The 21267-nt window shown below is 53.1% G+C and overlaps 1 protein-coding gene across 11 annotated transcripts in view; it reads left to right on the top strand.

The window, feature by feature from the left end:
- Positions 1–20234, top strand: part of XPO4 (exportin 4) — a 105008-nt gene extending 84774 nt beyond the window's left edge. For 10 of the 11 annotated variants that reach the window (XM_047756261.1, XM_047756263.1, XM_047756262.1 and 7 more), the window contains 10 exons: positions 4318–4477; positions 4960–5129; positions 6028–6202; positions 9208–9501; positions 10602–10782; positions 15292–15410; positions 16796–16926; positions 17400–17517; positions 18117–18209; positions 20012–20234. In XM_047756261.1, coding sequence (XP_047612217.1) covers positions 4318–4477; positions 4960–5129; positions 6028–6202; positions 9208–9501; positions 10602–10782; positions 15292–15410; positions 16796–16926; positions 17400–17517; positions 18117–18209; positions 20012–20209 — 1639 coding nt within the window. In that variant the 3' untranslated portion in view covers positions 20210–20234. The remainder of the gene's footprint in view (positions 1–4317; positions 4478–4959; positions 5130–6027; positions 6203–9207; positions 9502–10601; positions 10783–15291; positions 15411–16795; positions 16927–17399; positions 17518–18116; positions 18210–20011) is intronic. The other variant, XM_047756264.1, reaches the window with a different exon arrangement.
- The last annotated feature ends 1033 nt before the right edge of the window (positions 20235–21267 follow it).

Raw genomic sequence — 21267 nt, 5'->3', positions numbered from 1 at the left:
ACCTGCTGGCTGACCTGCTGGCGCAATGGCCTTCCCCCCCCCCCCCCCCCCGGGAGCTTCCACTTTGCCCTTCCCGAGAGGAGTGACAGCACTTCCATGAATTCCTAAGGGTGAGGTTCAAGGGTGTGCCCCTGACCCAGAAGACTCTCCTAAAGTGGGTCGGGACACAGCATCTCAAGTTCTAGCACTTTGCTGTAGTTTAAATTGGGGTTGCAGGCAGAGGTCCTAGCGGAATAGCACTGGTTTTGTCAGTTACAAAGGAAGTAGTCAGACGAGGTGCTGTCCTCTCATTCCTTTTATTCTAATGCGAAATACATGGACGTCACTTAACCCTGGACAATGGAAAATACGATTCTTTCAAAAATCGAATTGTTGGCGTTCCTGTTGTGGCTCAGAGGTTAACGAGCCCGACTGGTATCATTGAGGATGCAGGTTTGATCCCTGGCCTTGCTCAGAAGGTTAGGGATTGGGGTGAGCTGTGGTTTAGGTTGCAGACGCAGCTCAGCAGGTTAAGGATTGGGGTGGCTGTGGTGAAGGCAGACGGCTACAGCTCTGATTTGATTCCTGGCCTGGGAACCTCCATGTGGTGCTGGTGCGGCTCAAGGAAAAAAAAAAGACAAAATAGTTAAAAAATCGAACTGTCAAGCTAATATTAAGGAAATGTTTGAGACTGTACTTCCTTTAGTCTTGCAGTTTCTTACTTGAAGTCAGGAAGCTGCAGTCCCGTTACTGTAAGTGTGAGATGCAGGGGCTGCTTTGGTTTGGTTTGGGTGAAAGTGAGTTTCCAAGGCCGTTCCTTTCCTGGTGCTGCCCTGTTATCCTCTGCCTTGTGCCCTTCTGGGCAGCACCCCCAGGAGTGCTTTTTCAGTTTTTGCCATTCTTGGGCATCATTGTGGGGGCCCAAGCATTTTGGTGGCTGAGAGCGCAGGCTGTGCAGGGTTGAGGCAGCGGGGTTGCAACAACAAAAAGTCGCCCTTGTTTTCCAGTCCAAAGAATTCGTGTGAAATTGACTGGCGGGAGAGGACCAGCCCTTGTTTACTAAAGAAGCAGTTGACGTGTCTTGAAGAAAGTGTCATTTGATGATAACTGTGGAATGCCTACTGGGGAGCAGGTGCTGTTCCCGGCCTTGGGGATACATCAGCGAGCAGAACAGCACGAGCGCTCCTTGTAGGGCAGAAGGCGGCGCAAGCAGAGGCTGCGGTGTGTGCTGCGGGGGGAAACGGGGATTGAGGGTCAGGGGTGCAGACCGCGGGTGAGACGCTGCCACCAGCGTGATCTTCCTTACAAGGAGACCTGTGAACCAAAGCTTGGGGTCGGTGAGGGAGCCCGTGGGCGCTTCAGGAGGAGCAGCCAGGGGCCTGGCTTGAGCAGGGAGCGGCGGGAGCTGCCCTGTGGGCCGAGCAGAGGCCCGTGGCGTTGGTAGGAGGCGGTGTGAGAGGAGAAACCAGAGGGAAGCCAGGTGAGGTCCTGTCTTTGGCGTTTGCTCTGAGTGACGTGGGTGCCCTTGTAGGGTCCCCTTGTAGGGTCTGGAGGAGAGGAGCAACCTAGGTGCTGGACAGTGGGCTTTCCTGCAGCGGGAGTGCACTGCCAGGGGCCGGGGTGCAGCGGGGAGACCAGTTAGGGGCTGAGTGCAGTGAGCAGGAGCCGGGTGGCGGCTGTCCAGACCAGAGCTGGTCCTAGAGGCCGTGGGCAGCGAAAGGAAGCTCTGACTCAGGGTGCCAGCTTTCAGTTTGTGAAACGCAAAGGTGGCCCAAGATGAATCAGGCAAGTGTGGGCCTGTCCTTGGCATGCTTAAGAACGGAGTCGGACTGGGGTGCTCGTCTTGGGATGGCAGCAGGTTGAAAGCACACGTGGGCTGTCCGTCACTCTCTCTTCGCCTCCCCTGGGCCCAGCTCTGAGGGTACCGCAGACTGTGCCAGGGTGTTGTCATGCCTGCCGGGTTGCTTGAGGGCAGCCGTTGGGGGAGGGTCGGCTGAAGATGGAGAAGCGGGGTGGGCGCAATGCTTTGCGCTGAAGCGGGCACAGAGGTGGTATAAGGGCTGGTGGTGGGAGCCTGCGCTGACCACCCTTGCGGCAGGCAGATTGCAGGGCATCACGGCTTGGTGGGCAGGAGCGGAGCTTGAGAGCGGGGCCACCAGGGCTTCTGACTGAGGAGCACTGTGGGGGAGGGCCAGGGGAGGCTCGGGAAGCCCCCAGTTTGTGCCCTGGGGACCCTCTGTGCCCTCTCTCCCTGAACCTCCCCCCCACTTTACGAAGCAGGCAGAAGCTGTCCCTTGTTCTGAGACTTGGGCGGCGGGTGGGCGGTGTGCGCAGCCTGCAGAGCTCAGCGCCGGCGGAGCGCCGGGCGGCCCGGAAAGCCCTCGCGAAGCCAGCGCTGCGGGGGAGCCAGTCAAGCTGTCCCTCCTCGTGTTATTAAAGATAATTTGGGGGGAGTTCCCGTGGCACAGCGGAAGCGGATCCAACCACCTGTCCATGAGGATGCCCTGGCCTTGTTCAGTGGGTTAAGGATCCGGCGTTGCCGTGAGCTGTGGTGCAGGCTGGCAGCTGTAGGTCTGATTTGACCCCTGGTCTGGGAACCTCCATGTGCTGTGGGTGTGGCCATAAAAAGATTCCCCCCCTGCCCCAGTTTTGTTCTGTTTTTTTTTTTTTTGGATGATAGATCTCTGATTTTTGAACTGGCAAGAAGTTCAGATAATCAAGGGACTCTGTTGTTTTAACAATGCCTTCCACTTACTGATGTGAATGTGTTTTCTCAGTGCTTATACCTATAAAAATGAAAATCAGAAAGCAGATGAGACAGATACATGGACTAATTTGGAAAAATAAAACCGTCGTATTAATCTTATAAATAAAATTTTATTTACTTGAATTTTAAAAATTGAAGTGTAGTTGGTTTACTCCATTATAGGTTCCAAGTGTACAGTATATTTATTCACAGTATATATATTCACAATTTTTCAGTTTTATTTCATTTTTAGTTATAAAATGTCTATATTCCATGTATTGTACATAAAGTCTTTTAATAAATGATGTGTTTAATAATTTATTCAGATTCGTGTTATATTCTGCTGAATTGTGTTCTAATAAGTCTTGTAATGATAACTCAATCCAGAAGACATTTTTAATACAGCCTTATTATCATGGGAAATGTTTTAAAATTATATTTTAATATCTACACATACATACTTGTTTTAGAGAAGTGTATGTGTGATCGATAAAATGAGTATAAAAATTTATTATTTTAAGATCATATTCTGTGGGGAAATAAAAATAAAAATTTAAGGAAAGAAGAAACAGTGTGACGTTTCCAACTGTTAAAGAAAAAGTTGTCTGTTTTTCATATGGGTGCTGTTGGTACCAGGACGCCGTGATAGGTAAGTCCCAGTGCATCAGGACTTTAAAATCAGTTTTAGACATTTGAGCTCCGGTGGCACAGGGTGCCACAGGGGCGCGTGTGTAGCACAGGGCGGAGAGCAGAGTTTCTGGAACCTGGAGGCCCCCAGGTGAGGGGCGCTCCGAGGAAAGGGCTGCCTCGGGCCGGGCAGACCCGGCGCGGGCGGTGCGGTCCGGCCAGGCGGCCGGTCGGAGGGCCAGGGCTGCGTGCGGGACGAGGACGTGGCCCCCGTCCTGGCGCAGAAGCGCGGGAGCGCCCCTGCCGTGTCCCTGATGTCCCTTCGTGTCTTTGCCTTTCAGCTGAAGCCGAGTGAACTTGCAGCCGCTTGGGCTGCCCTCCTAAGCCCCGAACAAAGGCCTCTCTTCCTTAACTGCGTCTCGCGCTGTGGGGCGTTGTCTAGCGTAGAAAGGACACTGTGTGCTCCTGTGTGGGTAATTTTTCTAGCAACGTTTTCATTTGAAAAGACCATCGGAAATCAGGTTTGTGAGGAGCTGAAAAGGACTATCAGACTTAAGAGACGAGACTCCGTATTCCAAACATTCTCAAGAAGCCCCTTCCCAGCCCCCGCCCTAGCGTGACCAGTGTGCAGACACAGCACAGGGCCGCCCATGCCCGTCTGGAGCAGCGTTTGCTCTCAACTTCGTGTGTGCGCGTCTCTCCCCTTCGAACCCGGAAAATCCCTGTGGGCGGCAGCGCTAGGATCCCGCCCGTGCTTACAGCCGCCCGGAAGGGCATCTCTGGCCAGGAGAGTTCCTTCCCGTTGCCTTTCCTGCTTCCCGAAAGGTCAGCCGTCAAACAGGCCGTCGGTCCAGGACCCTCGGGATGAAAATTGTCAGGAGCCGGAAAACGACCTGGAAGAAAAGCCTGTGGTCAGACACCCACGAACCAGATGGAAGAGTAAATGATCTCCTTTCTCCCCTCAGGCTGTTATCTGCGGTTCTGCGAGTTTCGGAAGTTGAATCTCGAGCCGTGAGAGCGGCTCTCACTCACCTCCTGAGCCCTCAGATGGGCAAGGATATCGTTTGGTTTCTAAAGCGCTGGGCAAAGACTTACCTCCTGGTGGATGAGAAACTGTACGATCAGGTCAGGATGCAAAAGTGCCTTGGCTGGGATTCGGGAGGACGGGCAGGGCGGAAGGGAGGCCTTTTCCTTGGGGATTTTCTCACCAGAGTAACCCAGAGCTGAGCGCCTTCCGTGCGGAGAGCGCCGCGTGGCTGGCCCGCCGCCCGGTCCCCGTGCTTCGAGTAGCATTCAATTCTGCCGGTGCGAGTAACCGCTGCTGAGTTCCCCGCACTGTGGGGACGGATTGGTTTCTGTGCTTTGTACTTGGTGGCAGCACGTCCCTGCGTTGATGACACGACAGTATTGAGGCTGATGGGAAAATCACATGGGAAACCTCCGGGGTCGAAGCCGTCCTTTTGGGACTTTTGGAAATGAATCCATTTAGGAAGTGGCTGTGCAACCGGCAGTACTCGAGATTTCGTTGGGATTTCCGTTTGATTTCTCTGCGGGTTTGTAGCCGCACAGCACGTCTGTCTTTCTGACCTTCACCTCCCTCTCTGCAGATAAGCGTGCCCTTCAGTGCGGCCTTTGGGGCGGACACGGAGGGCTCTCAGTGGGTGGTCGGCTACCTCCTGCAGAAAGTCATCAGCAACCTGTCGGTGTGCAGCAGCGAGCAGGACCTTGCAAACGACACCGTGCAGCTGCTGGTCACCCTCGTGGAGAGAAGGGAGAGGTGAGCTGACGGGGGTCCCGTCTGTGGCCAGCGGCCACAGGGTCCCGAGGTCCAGGTTGGACCCTGCACTTCGGGGTCAGTGTGTTTTAAAACATGGGTCGTAACCGGTGTTACAGAAGCAAATCGGGCTCCTCCAGGTTATGGTTGAGGCTGCGGGGAGTGTTCAGGAGGTGTGGCATCCAGGAGTCATGTGAGCTCATATATTTTAGTAATTTACGGGGGGGGGGGCATGTGTATGGGTGTGTGGGTTTTTTGGGGGGGGAGGGGCCCATGGCCTGAGGAAGTTCCTGGTCCAGGGATTGAACCCACGCCACAGCAGTGACATCAGTGAGTCCTTGTTCACCAGGGAGCTCCAGTTATTTACAGTTTTAAAAGCACTTTAAAATAGGGAATAGTCTTACTTGAGTTTTCAGGTATTCCATTAGTATTATCCCATTTTAAAGATGAGAAATACTGAGTAGTAATTGGTAGAATTTAGTTTTGCCAAGCAAAATTTTCATTGCTTTCTAGGACACATTCTGGAAGTGTTCATAGTTTTCTTACTGTTATTACTGCTGTCATTGGCTGCTGTTTACTAAACGCTTAGAATTTACTAGGTACTGTTCCAGGCATTTCATATGCATCATCTCATTTAATCATCACAGCGGTCCTGCCAGGAGGTTTAGGGCTGTTATTACTGCCGTTAGCTTTCTTCTACAGAACAGGAAACGGATAATAATCCACCAACAGCTAATTAGGTTTGAATGCGGCCTTGTGTGACTCCAAAGTCTGTACCAAGGTTGCTGCGCTGGGCTTGGAGAATGAGTTCCGTGCAGCGACCTTGCACTTCCGTTTGCTGAGTGTACACGCAAACGCTTCTCCCTGTGTTTTGTTTTGTTGTTGTTGCTTCTCCCTGTAGGGCAAACTTAGTGATTCAGTGTGAAAACTGGTGGAGCCTAGCTAAGCAGTTTGCAAGCCGCAGCCCGCCTCTGAATTTCTTGTCCAGTCCTGTGCAGAGGGCGCTGATGAAGGCGCTCGTCCTGGGCGGCTTTGCCCACATGGACACAGAAGCCAAACAGCAGTACTGGACGGAGGTAACGGTTCCCTTTACTTCGACCGCGTCTCTCGTGTCACCCTGTGGGGCTTCGTCTGTGTGTACTGGTCGGTGGAGACGCGGCTTTTCTGATGTTTTCCCCTCCTGCTGCGAGGGCTGGAGCGTAGGCTCTGTCCCCTGTGCTGGTGTGAGGACACGGGTCGCGGTCGGTGTCCTGCCGTTTAGCACGTTTGCCCAGCCCCAGGGGGGCTGAACTGGGGTATCGCCTCTCCATTTAGCACGAGGGACCTGTTCCCTCGTCGTGAACAAGGGGATGCGCTCGAACCCCTGTGTTCGTGTGTCGGCGCTGCTGTAACGAAACACCGCAGACTTAGTGGCTCAAACAGCAGAAACGGTCTCTCAGGATCCTGGAGGCCTGAAGCCTGAGGTCCAGCGTGGGTAGGCGTTTCCTTCTGAATCTGGGAGGGAGCTTCCGGGTCCCGGCAGCCTTGGCTGTGCCTCGGCCCGTGGGTGCACCACCCTGGCCTCCACTTCATCTCCATGCCTGCGTCTCTGTGTCCAGATCTCCCCTCGTGTGGGGAGCACCAGCCGCCCTGCGTCCGGGGCCCCCCCAAAGGACCCGAGCTGGCTTTAATTACGGCTGAAACAGTCTGTTTCCAGATAAGATCATGTTCTGAGGCCCCAGGGGTTCGGACTGAAACGTACGAACGTCAGGGGACATGATGCAACCCATCGCAGGCTCCGTCGACACACTGTCCACATCGTAAGCTTCCAGATGGGAACCAAGAGGTTGCCCCCCTGTGGTCCCTGTGTCTCGAGTGTTCCGTCTCTTTTTTTTTGGTGGCTGCACTGGCAGCATGCGGAAGTCCTCAGGCCAGGGGTTGAATCTGAGCTGCAGCTGCAACCTGTGCTGCACCTGTGCCAACGCCAGATCCTTAACCCGCTGTGTGGGAGTCCGGGTAGAGCCTGCACCTCTGCAGTGATCCGAGCCACTGCAGAGACCACACTGGGTCCTTAACCTGCTTCTCCACAGCGAGAACTCCTGGCGTGTGCGTAGTGTTTGAGAAGGGGCATGGCGACAGAATCAGAACCAGGAGGAAAACCTAGCTGACCACATTTCTAGTTTATGTAATTTGGTGGTATATATGCAACTTTCAGTAGAATTAAGATATTGTCTTCATGAATATGCATGTTTACTGTTACCCCAAGGCAGGACTCATTATCCGAAGTTGTGGTCTATGCCGAGAGGTGTTGGAAAGGAAAAAAATAGGCTAGAGCTTTGCTTTGTGTGGTCTTGACTGTAGCCCGCGGACCAGATCCTGCCTGTCATCTGTTTTATAAATAAAGGTTTATGAAACACAGCCATGCTCAGTCCGTTACGTCTTTGCCATGGCTACGTCTCCACTCCGGTGAAATCAGAATTGGTAATTGGGCCAAAAATAATATGTCCGTAAAGTCTGAAATATCTACCTTCCGGCTCTTTATAAAATACCTCCCCTTTTTGGCTGATCATTTGGAAAGAGATGTGCAGAGCGGCAGAATTGTGTGAATGGAATAGAGGAAGTCCTGCTCTTTCCTTGTTTCTTTGAGCTTAAGGGAAGTAAGGTGACAGCATGCGTTTAGATGCTTTCCCCTAAGTAGTGCTTTCTTCTTTCCAGTACCGATTGCGATGTCATTGATGACACCTCCCCGTACAAGGTTGAGGTGTGTGTCCAGAGTCCTGGTCTGACCCGCACGTACTGTGAAGTCATCCCTTGGGAAGTTGCGTTCGAGTCCATCATCTCCTGGGTACCAAAAAAACCCAGGAAAGCTGGCAGAACAGGTCTTCCTTGTGTCGAGGTCTCCTCAGAGCTCCGCGCGGGCAGTGTTCCTGGGTCTCGTGCTGCAGTGGTCACTCTGGTCGTGTGTGGGCAGACGCCCTGGGCACTTGTTCATCCTGTCGCTCTAAGTTTACACCTTGTGGCTCCTCCCCACCTCTGGTAACTGCGCGTCTTTTTCTGTGTGTTTTGGCTTTGGTTTCTTTTTTTGGATCCCATAGATAAGTGGGATCAGGCAGTACTTGTCTTTCTGTCTGGTGTATTTCACTTGGCATAATGCCCTCCCGGTCCATCCCTGTTGTTAGGAATGTAAAGATTTTCTTACTTGTCAGTGGCTGAATAATATTCCATTGTATACGTAGCCCACCTCTCTGCAGTCATCCTTCGACGGGCGCTGAGGTGGTTTCCAGGTCTCGGCTGTTACTGTCAGTGGTGCTGCTCGGAACACTGGGGTGCAGGTATCTCTTTGAGTCAGTGTTTTCATTTTTGTCAGATAAATACCCAGAGGTGGAACTGCTGCCTCCTATGGTGTTTCTGTTTTTGATTGTTTGAGGAGCCTCCCTACTGCTTCCACAGCGGCCCCGCCAGTTTGAGCTCCCCCAGCAGCGCACAGGCCTCTTGCTCTTGGCTGACATCCTCCCAGCCCTGGTTGGTTCTTGTCTTTCTGATGCGGCCCTTCCAGCCAGTGTGAGCTGATACCGTGTCCTGCTGGCTGCTGGTTGATGCGAGCGCCTTTTAGGATGTCGGGTGCGGCACCTTTTAGGATATCGGGTGCGGTTGCTTTATGTGCCAGAAGTTAGCATCACCTTCAGAGTGGGGCGTGCCAGGTATGGCTCAGATTTTCCTTTTTGTCTTTATTTTTTATTTTTGTTTTAGAGCCGTACCCACGGCATGTGGAAGTTCCCAGGCTAGGGATTGAATTGGAGCTGCAGCTGCCAGCCTACACCACTGCCACAGCAACGTGGGATCCTGCACCAGAGCTCACAGCAATGCCGGATCCTTAACCCGCTGAGTGAGGCCAGGGATCGAACCCGCGTCCTCATGGGTCCTAGTCAGGTTTGTTACCTCTGGGCCACGACGGGAATTCTCTGGTTCAGATATGCTTTGGTTTTTGTGCTTTTTCTGCCTCCAACAATTAGAAACGTTTTGGAAAATGAATATTTATCCACGTTGGAGAAATAAAGCATGTGAATTAAACGTCTAGAAAATTCATGCTCTATTTTCGTAGGTTCTTCAGCCACTTCAGCAGCGATTCTTAAGAGTGATAAATCAAGAAAACTTTCAGCAGGTGTGTCAGCAGGAGGAGGTCAAGCAGGAGATCACTGCCACGCTGGAGGCCCTGTGTGGCATTGCCGAGGCCACGCAGGTTGACAATGTAGCCATCCTGTTTAATTTTTTAATGGACTTCCTTACCAATTGCATTGGGTTGATGGAAGTTTACAAAAATACCCCAGAGACTGTCAATCTCATCATAGAAGTTTTTGTTGAAGTTGCACATAAGCAGATATGCTATCTTGGAGAGGTGCGTGACTTTCATCCCTTCCAGATTAAAAACTCCTACAGCTGTCACAACGCAAGAGATGCTTTACTTCAGATGTAATGAATATTCTTTGAAAGACATTTTTATGCTTCTACTAGAGTTTTCAAAAAGACTGTTTTTTGTTTGTTTGTTTTTTGTCTTTTTTAGGGCCACACCCCGCGGCATGTGGAGGTTCCCAGGCTAGGGGTCTAATCGGAGCTGTTGCTGACAGCCTACACCACAGCTCACAGCAATGCTGGATCCTTAACCCACTGAGCAAGCCCAGGGATCCAACCCTCAACCTCGTGGTTCCAAGTTGGTTTGTTTCTGCTGCGCCACAACGGGAACTCCCAAAAAGACTGTTTTTAAAAGAACTCAAGAGTTCAGAGGAAGCCATGATGAATGAATGTAAATTCTTGCCCTAAAAATGTTAATAATTAGTAATTTCATTGGGCTGCTATGTTACTCAGTTAAACTCATTCAAATGAGGAATACTTAATAAAACAAATGGATTATGTTAGAAACTTCTAACCAGTTTCTCTGTAGGAGAGCCCTAGGACCTAGAATTTTAAGACTTTTAAGTGGCAATTTGTATCTTTGTTTTGTCAGTCAGATGAATGTCTGGACACACTAAGTTCTTTTATATTCAGGGGGCAAAGATGTATTCACATCCACCCCCACCCCTGTTAAATTTTTTGGAAAGCTGTTTTAAAATAGCCTTCTTAAAGGAACGTATTTGCATTTGTTAGCAGACCAGCCTAAATCTTGTCCCAAACCATTGAGGAGGTTCCTGATTTGTATGTTGTTGTTGGATGGAAGGAACCTACTCGCAAGTGAGACTGTGTTTTGTAAATAAGATACGTGTGGCCCCCGGGCCTTGTTCGGAGGTTAGACCACTGCCGTTTATTCTAATGTTTGGTGCGTTGTGCTTTTGCAAGTTACACCGTTTTCAGTCTGAAAAGAATGGAAATATAACTGTCATCTTTAATATACGGCTTTTTTTTTTTTCCCAGTTTTGTTCATGTTTTAATATAGTTTAAGTGGAGTCAGCTGCTGCTGGAATTAGGAGTAAACGTTAGGCTCTGTTTGTACCTCTCCCGCAGTCCAAAGCCATGACCTTGTACGAAGCCTGCCTGACGCTGCTGCAGGTGTACTCCAGGAACAACCTGGGGCGGCAGAGGATCGACGTCACGGCGGAGGAGGAGCAGTACCAGGACCTGCTTCTCATCATGGAGCTTCTCACGAACCTTCTGTCCAAAGAGTTCATAGATTTCAGCGACGCAGGTGGGCCCGGGCCGCCGGGCCGCGGCTGTTGTGGGTTCTACTCAAGCAGAGGCGGTCCCTTCACAGACCAGCTGGGGGTCTCTGGTCGTGGGGAGGGTGGGACCTCAGCCCCTCTCGGCTCGGCTGTCGGCTTTCGGCTGGTAGGACTAAGAGTGCGGACATCCTTGCCGGCCCTCCCCTGTTTGTTTCGCAGCAGCATGAGCCTGTGCTCGTTTTCTAGATGAGGAAGCGGGCACAGAGAGGTCCTGCCACTAACCCGCAGACACACAGTGAGCCGGTTGCAGGGCCGGGGTTCGCATCCCAGCCTCTGACCTCAGCGTTAGGCTTTATCGCCGAGCCCCTCCTCCCTGGCCTCTGACGTGGCCGCCCCTGGAAGTCCTAGCCTTGGCGCAGGGCACTCGGGAGCCTCTGATCTTGGGAGCCCGTCCTAGGGCCCAGCAGCAGCACGACCTGGGGCAGTCGGCCAGGCTTCGGGCCCTTCCTCGCTGTTAGGGTGGGCACAGGAACGAGTCCCTGTCAGTCGTGCTGAGGATTAGCGAGGAGGGACCTCGGGTGCCTGGCATTGTGGCTTTTGTCACAGCTGTCACGTGGCGGGAGTCTCTGGGTGGTGAGAACCTTCGTATCCCAACAGCTCTCCCCTGGCCCCGCTTGCCCCCTCCTGCCACCCTTGCCTCTGGATCCAGGTGGTGGGTGGTGTTCGGGGTGGGAGGTGGGGTGCGTCCCGCCCAGGCCTCCTGGGACCCAGCAGGCCCCCCCCCGCCCCTCGGCTCTGCATGCAGACACCACCCCCCCACCCGGCGCTGCGTCCCTCTCCTGCTGCACGACAAGGGCCTGCCTCCCCTCCCGGTGGCCCGCCACCCGCTGTCCCCAGGCCCACCTCTCACTCGGGGTCAGTCCCAGGCTTTCGGATGCCTCTGGTTGGGCGCCGCTTCTTCTGCTCCGGGTCAGATGCCCTCTGGGGTGGTCCCAGCCTTTCCCTCCAGGGGCGTGTGTCACACCCTCCCGCCAGCTCTGCTGGTTCACGTGTAGACTCGGGGAAACGCTTCCGTGGACTTTGCGGTGCTGTGAGGCCGGGGTCAGAGCCCTGTTTCCTTCGGAATCTGACTGGCCTAAGCCCTGACGTGGAGAGGATGGGAGAGCTGGTTCTTAAAGGCATTTGCTGGAGGGGCAGGAGCCCACCGCCTGTGCCCTGCTTGCTGTTCTAGGAGCGAGCGGAAGAACCAACAAGCAGGAAATGTGGCCGCACAAGGGTTCAAAGTAAAAAGGCAAAAAGATTTAAATCCTAAGCAATTAGAAAAGAAGTTGAGGCCCAAATGTTCAGGATTGAAATTTCAAAACAAGGGTACAAAGACTAAAACATGGGTGGAGAGAATTGAAATCGAGAAGAAAGAAAATGAAAATAATTAAAATAGAAAATGGCAAAGCAGCATCAGCCCATAAAATGGACGGTGGAAAGGAAGATAGTATTTTTTTTTTTGCCTTTTCTAGGGCCATTCCCGTGGCATATGGAGGTTCCCAGGCTAGGGGTCCAATTGGAGCGGTAGCCCCCGGCCTACGCCAGAGCCACAGCAACACGGGATCCGAGCCACGTCTGTGACCTACACCACAGCTCACAGCAACGCCCGATCCTTAACCCAATGAGCGAGGCCAGGGATCGAACCTACAACCTCATGGTTCCTAGTCGGATTCATTAACCACTGCGCCATGACGGGAACTCCAGGAAGATAGTATTTTGAAGTAATTATTTTAGAAATAAAATATAGTGAGATAAGATGGAAAATATTTTAAATGTTATGAAGTAAAATCAGTGTAGGAGATGCGATTTAAAGGCATAACCGGAAATAGCCTCTGCTCAGCACCGTGGTGCTCCTGGCAGGGTGAGGGCTGCGGAGCTGAGCCCCACAGCGCCAGGCCCGCCTTCTTGGCTCCCACCCCACCTCGCTCAGAGACCTGGCGGCTGTGCTGGGCCTCCTGCGGCCCAGGCATCTTGCTGGGTGGATTCCGGGCTCACGAGTTCCTGCCTTTGGAAAACGGTATTCTTCCAGCTAGAACTGAGACTTTGGGAGAGACGTACAGAATGAGGCTGGAAAAGTTAAGTAGAAGTGCTTTTTTACTGCATTTTACCCCTTTCCCCCATCGTTGTAAAAGTAATGCCCTTTTTTTTTTTTTTAAACTGCGCACTCACAGCGTATGGAAGTTACTGAGCCAGTGATTGAATCCAAGTCATAGCTGTGACCTGTGCCACTGCCACAGCAACCGTGGATCCTTTAACCCACTGCACGGGGCCAGGGATCAAACCTGCACCTCCACAGTGACCTGAGCCACTGCAGTCGTAGTCTTAACCCACTGCACCACAGCGGGAACTCCAGTGATATACTCTTAATAGAAAACATTTTGAGGTATAGAGATAGAAAAATCATCCATATTTTGACAAAATCCAGTGTCAACTATAAATTGTGTTTTGTTAGTTTCCCTTTTGGCTATTTTGTACAATTTTTTTGTGTTTATACTCTAAATATAATTTTATATTCTGCCTTTTTTTTTTGGAGTTTTCTAGGGCTGAACCCAAAGCATGTGGAGGTTCCCAGGCTAGGGGTCGAATCGGAGCTATAGACTCTGGCCTATGCTGCAGCCACAGCAGCGCCAGATCCGAGCTGCATCTGCAGTCCACAGCACAGCTCACGGCAACGCTGGATCCCCAACCCACTGAGCAAGGCCAGGGATCAAACCCGCAACCCCATGGTTCCTAGTCGGAGTCGTTAACCACTGAGCCACGACAGGAACTCCAGTATTCTGCCTTTTTTATTAATGTATTATTGGCCTCTTCCTCCTAATTAAAATTTGTCATGACTTTTTGATGGCTGCATGGTGATCCATTTTGAAATTTAACCGGTCTTCTTAGTATTGCACATCTAGCTTATTCACACTTTTGCTGTTATATTGATGCAGTCACTGCTGTGGATGAGTCTCTGGATTTCTGATTCTGTCCTTAGTACACGCAATGTTCAAAAGCCTCCTAATGCATTTCTTTCGAGGGTAGCTAGCACCCTGCACCCCCAGTAGCATTTAAACGTTGTCATTCAGAGGTCGTTTTAACCTGGTGAAACCAGACGCACTATCTTGGCACATTTTGTATCGCTTTTGCACAGTGACTGGAACAGACTGGTTTTCATTGTAGTTTTGTTGCACGTCTACCCATTTTGGTCCTCGGGGTCTTAGGGTTCTTAGTAAGTTATATGCATTCCTCATGGACTAAGGATAGTAACCCTTTGTCATATTCGTAGCTTTTTTTTTTTTGTCTTTTTGCCATTTCTTGGGCCGCTCCCGTGGCACATGGAGGTTCCCAGGCTAGGGGTCCAATCGGAGCTGTAGCCACTGGCCTACGCCAGAGCCACAGCAACGCGGGACCCGAGCCGCGTCTGCAACCTACACCACAGCTCACGGCAACGCCGGATCCTTAACCCACTGAGCAAGGCCAGGGATCGAACCCACAACCTCATGGTTCCTAGTCGGATTCGTTGGCCACTGCGCCACGACGTGAACTCCCGTATTGGTAGCTTTTTAAAACTTTCTTCTTTATGTAACATTTACTTTCTTCTTCTTTTTGTTTTTGTTTTGTTTGGTCTTTTTGCCATTTCTAGAGTCGATCCTGAGGCATATGGAGGTTCCCAGGCTAGAAGTTGAATCGGAGCTGTAGCCTGCCCGTGCCAGAGCCACAGCAACGTGGGATCTGAGCCATGTCTGTGACCTACACCACAGCTCATGGCAGTGCCGGATCCGTAACCCACTGAGCAAGGCCAGGGATCGAACCCACAACCCCATGGTTCCTAGTCGGAGTCGTTAACCACTGCGCCACGATGGGAACTCCTCTTCTTTTTGTTTCTGGTGTGTTTGTTTTTTTGCTTCTTAGGGCCGCACTCGCGGCATGTGAAAGTTCCCAGACTAGGGGTTGAATTGAAGCTGCTGGCCTACATCACAGCCACAGCAGCACAGGATCCGAGCTGTGTCTGCAACCTACACCACAGCTCACGGCAACAGCAGATCCATAACCCCCTAAGTGAGGCCAGGGATGGAACGTGCGTCCTCATGGATCCTGGTTGGGTTCACTGCTATTGAGCCACCCACAATGGCAACTCCACAGCATCTCCTTTCTGTATTTCCCGCAGTTCCTTTTCAGCTTAGAAAAATACCACACAGCTAAAAGAAATATTACTGTGGAAATTCTTTAACTCATTGCATGACCAGTGTGTCCGTGGAATCAGTTTTACTTTTCAGGAATCACTGATTAAGCACTAGCTTTACTCTCGTCGTTACAGACTGATAATGTAAGTGCATCCGGTTCTCAGAGACCCAGTCTGACAGGAAAGGGCGCCTGGGGTCTCAGCATCCTCTTGTAGATTGGCCTTGGCTTGCGGCTGGACGCTGCTGTCCTTCATGCAGGAGAATACACGGGGCTGTGTAGACTCACTGATGTTACAGCTGTGAGACGGCGCTGTTTTCATCTTCTAGATGAAGTGTTTAGAGGCCAGGAGCCCGGGCAAGCCGCCGGCAGATCTGTGTCGGCCGCCGATGTTGTGCTGTACGGCGTGAACCTGATTCTGCCCTTGATGTCCCAGGACCTCCTGAAGGTAACCGCAGCAGATGCATGTGAACAGTAAACCTGCGTGTGCTCCGGCGAAGCTGTTTCAGACACGGACGCAGCGCTCCGTGAATGAAGGGCTGCCTGCCCTCCGCTCTCAGGGTCCTGCCCACGTGCGCCTGCCTGGCACCTGGGCTCACTGGCCCCAGAGCCTCAGGGAAAGCCTGGTTCTCCTAGAACCTGAGCGCGAGTGTCTGGTTTGGATTCCCTCGCCGTTTGCCGTGGCGCCGTGACTGCAGGTGACGCGTGCAGGTGACGCCTGCAGGTGCACTGCTACGTTTCCTTCCCAGCAGAAGGCGTTTTCCAGCCCCTCCGTGGAGGCACGCGGTGGCGTGCGCCAAGGCAGTTTTTCAGGCTGTGTTCTGTCTGACCTCGTTGGCCTGGGCTTCCTTCTCCCGTCCATGCTGGGGGTTTGCCGCCCAAGAGGCATCGCTGAGTACCTGGGGTCGGGGCGTCTCTCCTGCGTTGTCAGTGTGAGGATGGAGAGTGCGCACGGGAGCGGCTGGGAGACAGGAGGAGCCTGGCCTAGGGGCCCTTGCCCTTGAGGCTGCATGAGAGCCGGCAGGTTGGCAGCAGAGCGGGCACACTGCGTGCCTCCCTCCCCGGGACGCGTCTCCGCAGAAAGGTTTCTGACGCCCAGGAGCCGGCAGGGCGGGATGCTCGGGAAACCCCGTGACTTGGACGTGCCCAGGCTAGGGGTGGAATCGGAGCTGTAGGGGTCGAATCGCTGGCCTATGCCACAGGCACAGCATCACCGGATCTGAGCCGCATCTGCCACCTACACCACAGCTTATAGCAACACCGGATCCTTAACCTACTGAGCAAGGCCAGGGATCAACCCTGCGTCCTCATGGAGGCTCGTCAGCTGAGCCATGGCGGGAACTCAGACCGTTAGCCATTTGGATGTGTCTTTCCTCAAACGAGGTTACACTGCTTCTCACCTGTTCACAGGGCAGGGCAGCCTGAGGCAGAGTTGGGACGAGTGCAGGACTGGGCCCTCGATTCTCATCACCGTCTAACAGCTTGAGTTACCTTCTTGTGTTTTTCCGGCACGCCTGAAAGCAAACACACTTGCAAAAGGGTTTTTTTATTCACAGGTCATTTAATAATTTGAGATCTGCTTGCTTTACTTTTTCAAGGTAAAGACAGAATATCTCAAATTGGCAATGACTCTTTTAGCTCTCCAGAAGATAATTGTTCTGTGTATTTTTTCCATGTGAGACTGAACTTCCCTTTATTATAACTTATTTTTACATTTAAAACGTTGTCGAAAGCTTGTGTCTGTTTTAAACAAACCATTACACTTAGAAGCTGGATGGTTTTACTTGATTTAGATATCATTAAATATCTAAACATTTAATATTTCTTTTTCAGTTTCCAACCCTTTGTAATCAGTACTACAAATTGATTACATTTATCTGTGAGATTTTTCCTGAAAAAATACCACAGCTTCCGGAAGATCTTTTTAAAAGTTTGATGTACTCGCTGGAACTAGGGATGACGTCATATCCTTTGACCCAACGTGGGGGTCCCTTTCCCTGGGGAAGAAGCTACTTGAAGAGAAATGAGCAGAATTTGTATTTTGTGTGCGTGGCTCAGTCTTACTTCTTTAGAAAAAGCTGTCGTGTCGATACCTGCCCCGGTTCCGTGTTTCTCTCATGAATTTGCCCCGTGTTGTCCTTTCACAGCTCAGAAGCATCTGGCTCTGGTGACGAGCCCCTGTGCCCCGGCACCCCCATTCACGGCGTCACACGTGTTGCTGGGTCTGTGGTGTCAGCTCCTTGGGAGCCACAGCCGGTGTGGGGGTGTCACAGCACACAGAGACCTTGTCCTGGGCCCCAGACACGTGTGTCACCTCCGGAAACCCTGGGACCTCCTTCCTCGAACTCAGCAAAGGCAGGTCAGACACAGGAGCTTTGTGAATCTTTGCTAAGTCAGGTGTGTCTGCTCTAGTTTGTTCTTTGACCTTCGTGATCAGAATGAGTTCGGAGGTTTGCCAGCTGTGCCTGGAAGCTCTGACGCCACTGGCTGAACAGTGCGCAAAAGCACAGGAGACAGACTCGCCGCTTTTTCTGGCAACGCGGCACTTCCTCAAGGTAGGCTGTCCGGGTGTGTGTTGTGACACGGGCTGCCCGGGGTCCGTCGGTGCCGCATGCTCTTCCTCCAGTGGGCAGTGCTGACACCTGCACCCGCCTGTCTGGAGGCAGATTCTCCACTGGTACTTTGTGTTCCTGAAAACTTGTGAGTATCACGGGGAATTAGAGCCTGTCACATACCACAGCCAGCCGTGACACCCTCACGTTATCCTTGGGTTTTTCGGGTTTGTTTTTAAGTTTTTTTTTACTTTTCAGATTTATTTACTAAATAAGAATACCCTGGGGGGGTTCCTTGTGGCTCAGTGGTAACAAACCCAACTAGTATCCCTGAGGACGTAGGTTCGATCCCTGGCCTCTCTCCGTGGGTTAAGGATACGGCGTTGCCATGAGCTATGGTGTAGGTCACAGAAGAAGCCTGGATCTCAAGTGGCTGTGACTGTGGTGTAGGCCGGAACCTCCATATATGGCAGGTGTGGCCCTAAACAGAAAAAGAAAAGGAAAAAAGAGTACCCCGTCTCTGCTTTTTGGGTTGGGGAGGGGCTGGAGGACTGGGCGGCCATCGTGTGTCTTTATTCAGGGGTCTCACTGTGTACTTTCAGCTGGTTTTCGACATGCTGGTTTTGCAAAAGCACAACACAGAGATGACCACGGCGGCCGGCGAAGCTTTCTACACGTTGGTGTGCCTGCATCAGGTACTGGACCTGCCTCCCGCCGCCCCCTCTGGCAGCGGGGCGGCCTCGCACGGACGGGGGGGGCCGGCCAGCCCTCGGCGCGTCTGCCTGGCGCTTTGGCTCCTTTCAGCGAGGCCGCGTCTTCACTCGCTCAGAGCCCGCGTGGCGCTAAGTGTCTTCTGTGTTGGTGTGTCTCTGACAAGCTGTTCAGCAGCAGTTGTCTCCCTCTTCACTGCTGTGAACCAGCACGCGGACCGCTGCCCTGAAAAGCTGGTCCTGCAACAGCTGTGCTGCCCCAGGCGCCAGAGGCGGCCGGATGATGGGGACAAGGCCTCTGGCCTGGAGGAACTCACGGTTTTGCTGGGGACTCCGGGGGAGTCCTCCTGCCAGACTGAGGGAGCAGCCGTGCGCTTTGGGCAACACCGGGTGGAGGGCCGGCCGGCTGGCGGCCCGGAGCCTCTGCACACCAAGCGCCACTCCCTGGCCGCGCTTCTCCTGGTGCTCTGTCGCTCCCCGCTCTGGCGGCGCCTCAGGCCCCGGCCAGCCACGCGGGCGCATCCCTGTGTGCCCGAGGCATTGGCTGGGAGGTTTGCTTTTTAGGTAAAGAGGCCGTAGCGTTTGCTGTGACCGGTTACAGAGGTTTGGGTTTATTTCCCTTTTCACAAGGGGGGATCGGGGGTCTCGGTGCTGCTTGAAGCGTCCTTCCTGCAGACCGGCCGCCCCGCCCCGGGCCGTGCTCTGGGCCTCTGCACGGGCGCCGGCCTTCCTCCACTGTCCCGCGTCCTTGCCCCGACCAGCCAGTCCGTTCTGATGACCTTCTAAAACTTGGTTACGGTGGAGAAAGGGGGCAGGCACTGGCTTGGCGGGTGCGTGCTGGTCTGGCCCCCACGGGCAGGCCGGGCCCTGGGGGGCAGTTAGGGCTGCTTCGCTGGCTCCTCACTGGGCGCTGGCGGGGGTGCTGGCGCCTCTGCTGCTTTTCCAGGAGTAATTAACCTCTGGTTCCACCATTTCGGTCTGTCACGATGCCCCATGTCCCAGGGAGCTAAGGAAAAAGAGCGACAGACCAGCTTCTGAGAGCTTGTCTTGGAAAGCAGCCCTGTTTCCCTTAACCCCACCCTGTCCTGGAGAGGGCCTGGTATCGGGGCCGTTAAACATGGAACTGCACCCCCATCTCCCTGAGCCGGCAGAGCCCCTTTCTCTCCGAGCCCCCTCCCCTAGTCACCGGGGTCTGGGTGCTGGCGGTGGGGGTGGGGGGGCCTGCATGCCCCGCCCCTCCCCCTCCCATCTGCGTTTGTGTGCATCCGCTGCCTCGTTGCCGCTCCCGCGTTGGCAGCACATCTGCACAACCCTCTGGGAAGCTCGAAGGTCAGTTTGCAGACTTAGGGCCCAAGCATATACCATCGACCTATCCTATCAAGAACCGATTATAAAATGCAAAAGGCCAAAAAACCAAGCAGAAACGCTTTGAAATCCCAGAAGGAAGAGGCACCAGGGCAAGGCTGGTAGTTCCGTGGGTTCTGGAGCCAGGTGGCCCGTTCTTGCTCAGAGGCAGGGGGATGTGGGATCTTCGAATCTCATCGTACGTGAGAACTTGTGTCTGTGGGACAGGACTGTAAACAGTCGCTCCCTCGCAGGGTTGTTGGAAAGGAGTGGGTCACGAATGTGAAAGCTCGCAGTGACAGCTAGAGCACAGTCAGCTGCAGTGACAGTCACGTGCTGGAAGGAGCTGCGAGACCCGCCCTTCAGACCCTGCCGTCTAAGTGGTACTTGGTGTGTGTCTGAGGAGGGGTGCGTCTCCTTATGTCTACTCATCTCTTCCACAGGCAGAATATTCTGAGTTGGTTGAAACATTACTGTCAAGTCAGCAGGACCCAGTTATTTACCAGAGACTAGCAGACGCCTTCAACAAGCTCACGGCCAGCAGCACGCCGCCGGCGCTGGACCGGAAGCAGAAGATGACCTTCCTGAAGAGTTTAGAAGAGTTTATGGCGAATGTTGGTGGCCTCCTTTGTGTAAAATAAACCACAAAGCTGTATCTTAATCAGATCCTTCCTGCCAAGTGCACTGAATTGCTAAGCGTTGACTTGAGTCTTGTCCTGGTCCTCTGTTCTTTGGCCGTGGGGTCCCGGAGAGCCTGCCAGTGGTGCGCCATGCAGGGGAGCAGGAGAGGCCCCTCGGCACCAGCCCCTGCTCGCGGGGACCGGCCACAGTGGGTCGTAGGTGCCTTGGAGACCTCGAGGGCGATGCTCCCGGGCTCCTGAAATGCCGTGTGTGCGCAGACAGATGCGGGCGCCAGGAAGCACGCAGCCAGTGCCTCTTCCCTCTGTGTCAAAACGTCAGGTGGCTCCCCAGCATTTAGCCTTTGTGTCATCAGATCGTAGATGGAGACCTGCTCGGCCCCTGCCCACTGGTCACCTGCGTCACCCAGCAGCCGGGTGCAAGGGTGGGCTCAGCGATAGACCCTCAGAGTCAGAATGTGTGTGCTGGACCTTGGATTCTTCGTTTTAACAAGCGCAGCTCCTCCTCTGCCTCCCGCAGTTCCAGTGGATGCGGAAGTGGCTGAAAGCTCGTAGAGGCCTCTGCTTTTCAGACTCTGCTCTGGGGAGGGGCCCTAACAGCAGAGGGCTTTTGTTAACAAGGCTCCCCCGTCTACTTTGTGAGCTGCCTGGTGCTCGCAGGCGGTGGCAATACAGGTCTCTAACCAGACTCCAGTGCCTGAACCCGAGGAGGAAAAGACGTGTGTAGGTTTGTTCCATAAAAAGAACTTTAGGAACTGGAGCCATTTCATTGCCTTAATTTTAAGAAGAAATGACAAAAAAAAAAGCAGATTTGTTTTAGTGAGAAATGGGGTTTTGTTTTTTGGGGGGTGGGGCTGTCCACAGCATGTGGAAGTTCCCAGGCCACAGATCAAAACTGAGCTGCAGCTGCGACCTCTGCCACTGCACTGGGCTGGGGATGGAACCCGCAACTCTGCAGCACCCCAGCCGCTGCAGGTGGGTTCTTAACTCACTGCACCACATCGGGAACGCCTCCAGGGCCCTTTTGCTTGTGTATTTACGTGGCTTTATGGGTGAAATGA

The sequence above is a fragment of the Phacochoerus africanus genome, chromosome 13 (assembly GCF_016906955.1).
Source record: "Phacochoerus africanus isolate WHEZ1 chromosome 13, ROS_Pafr_v1, whole genome shotgun sequence".
Taxonomy (NCBI): domain Eukaryota; kingdom Metazoa; phylum Chordata; class Mammalia; order Artiodactyla; family Suidae; genus Phacochoerus; species Phacochoerus africanus.
The sequence above is the reverse complement of the archived record's forward strand: the minus strand, read 5'-3'. Positions and strand labels throughout refer to the sequence as shown.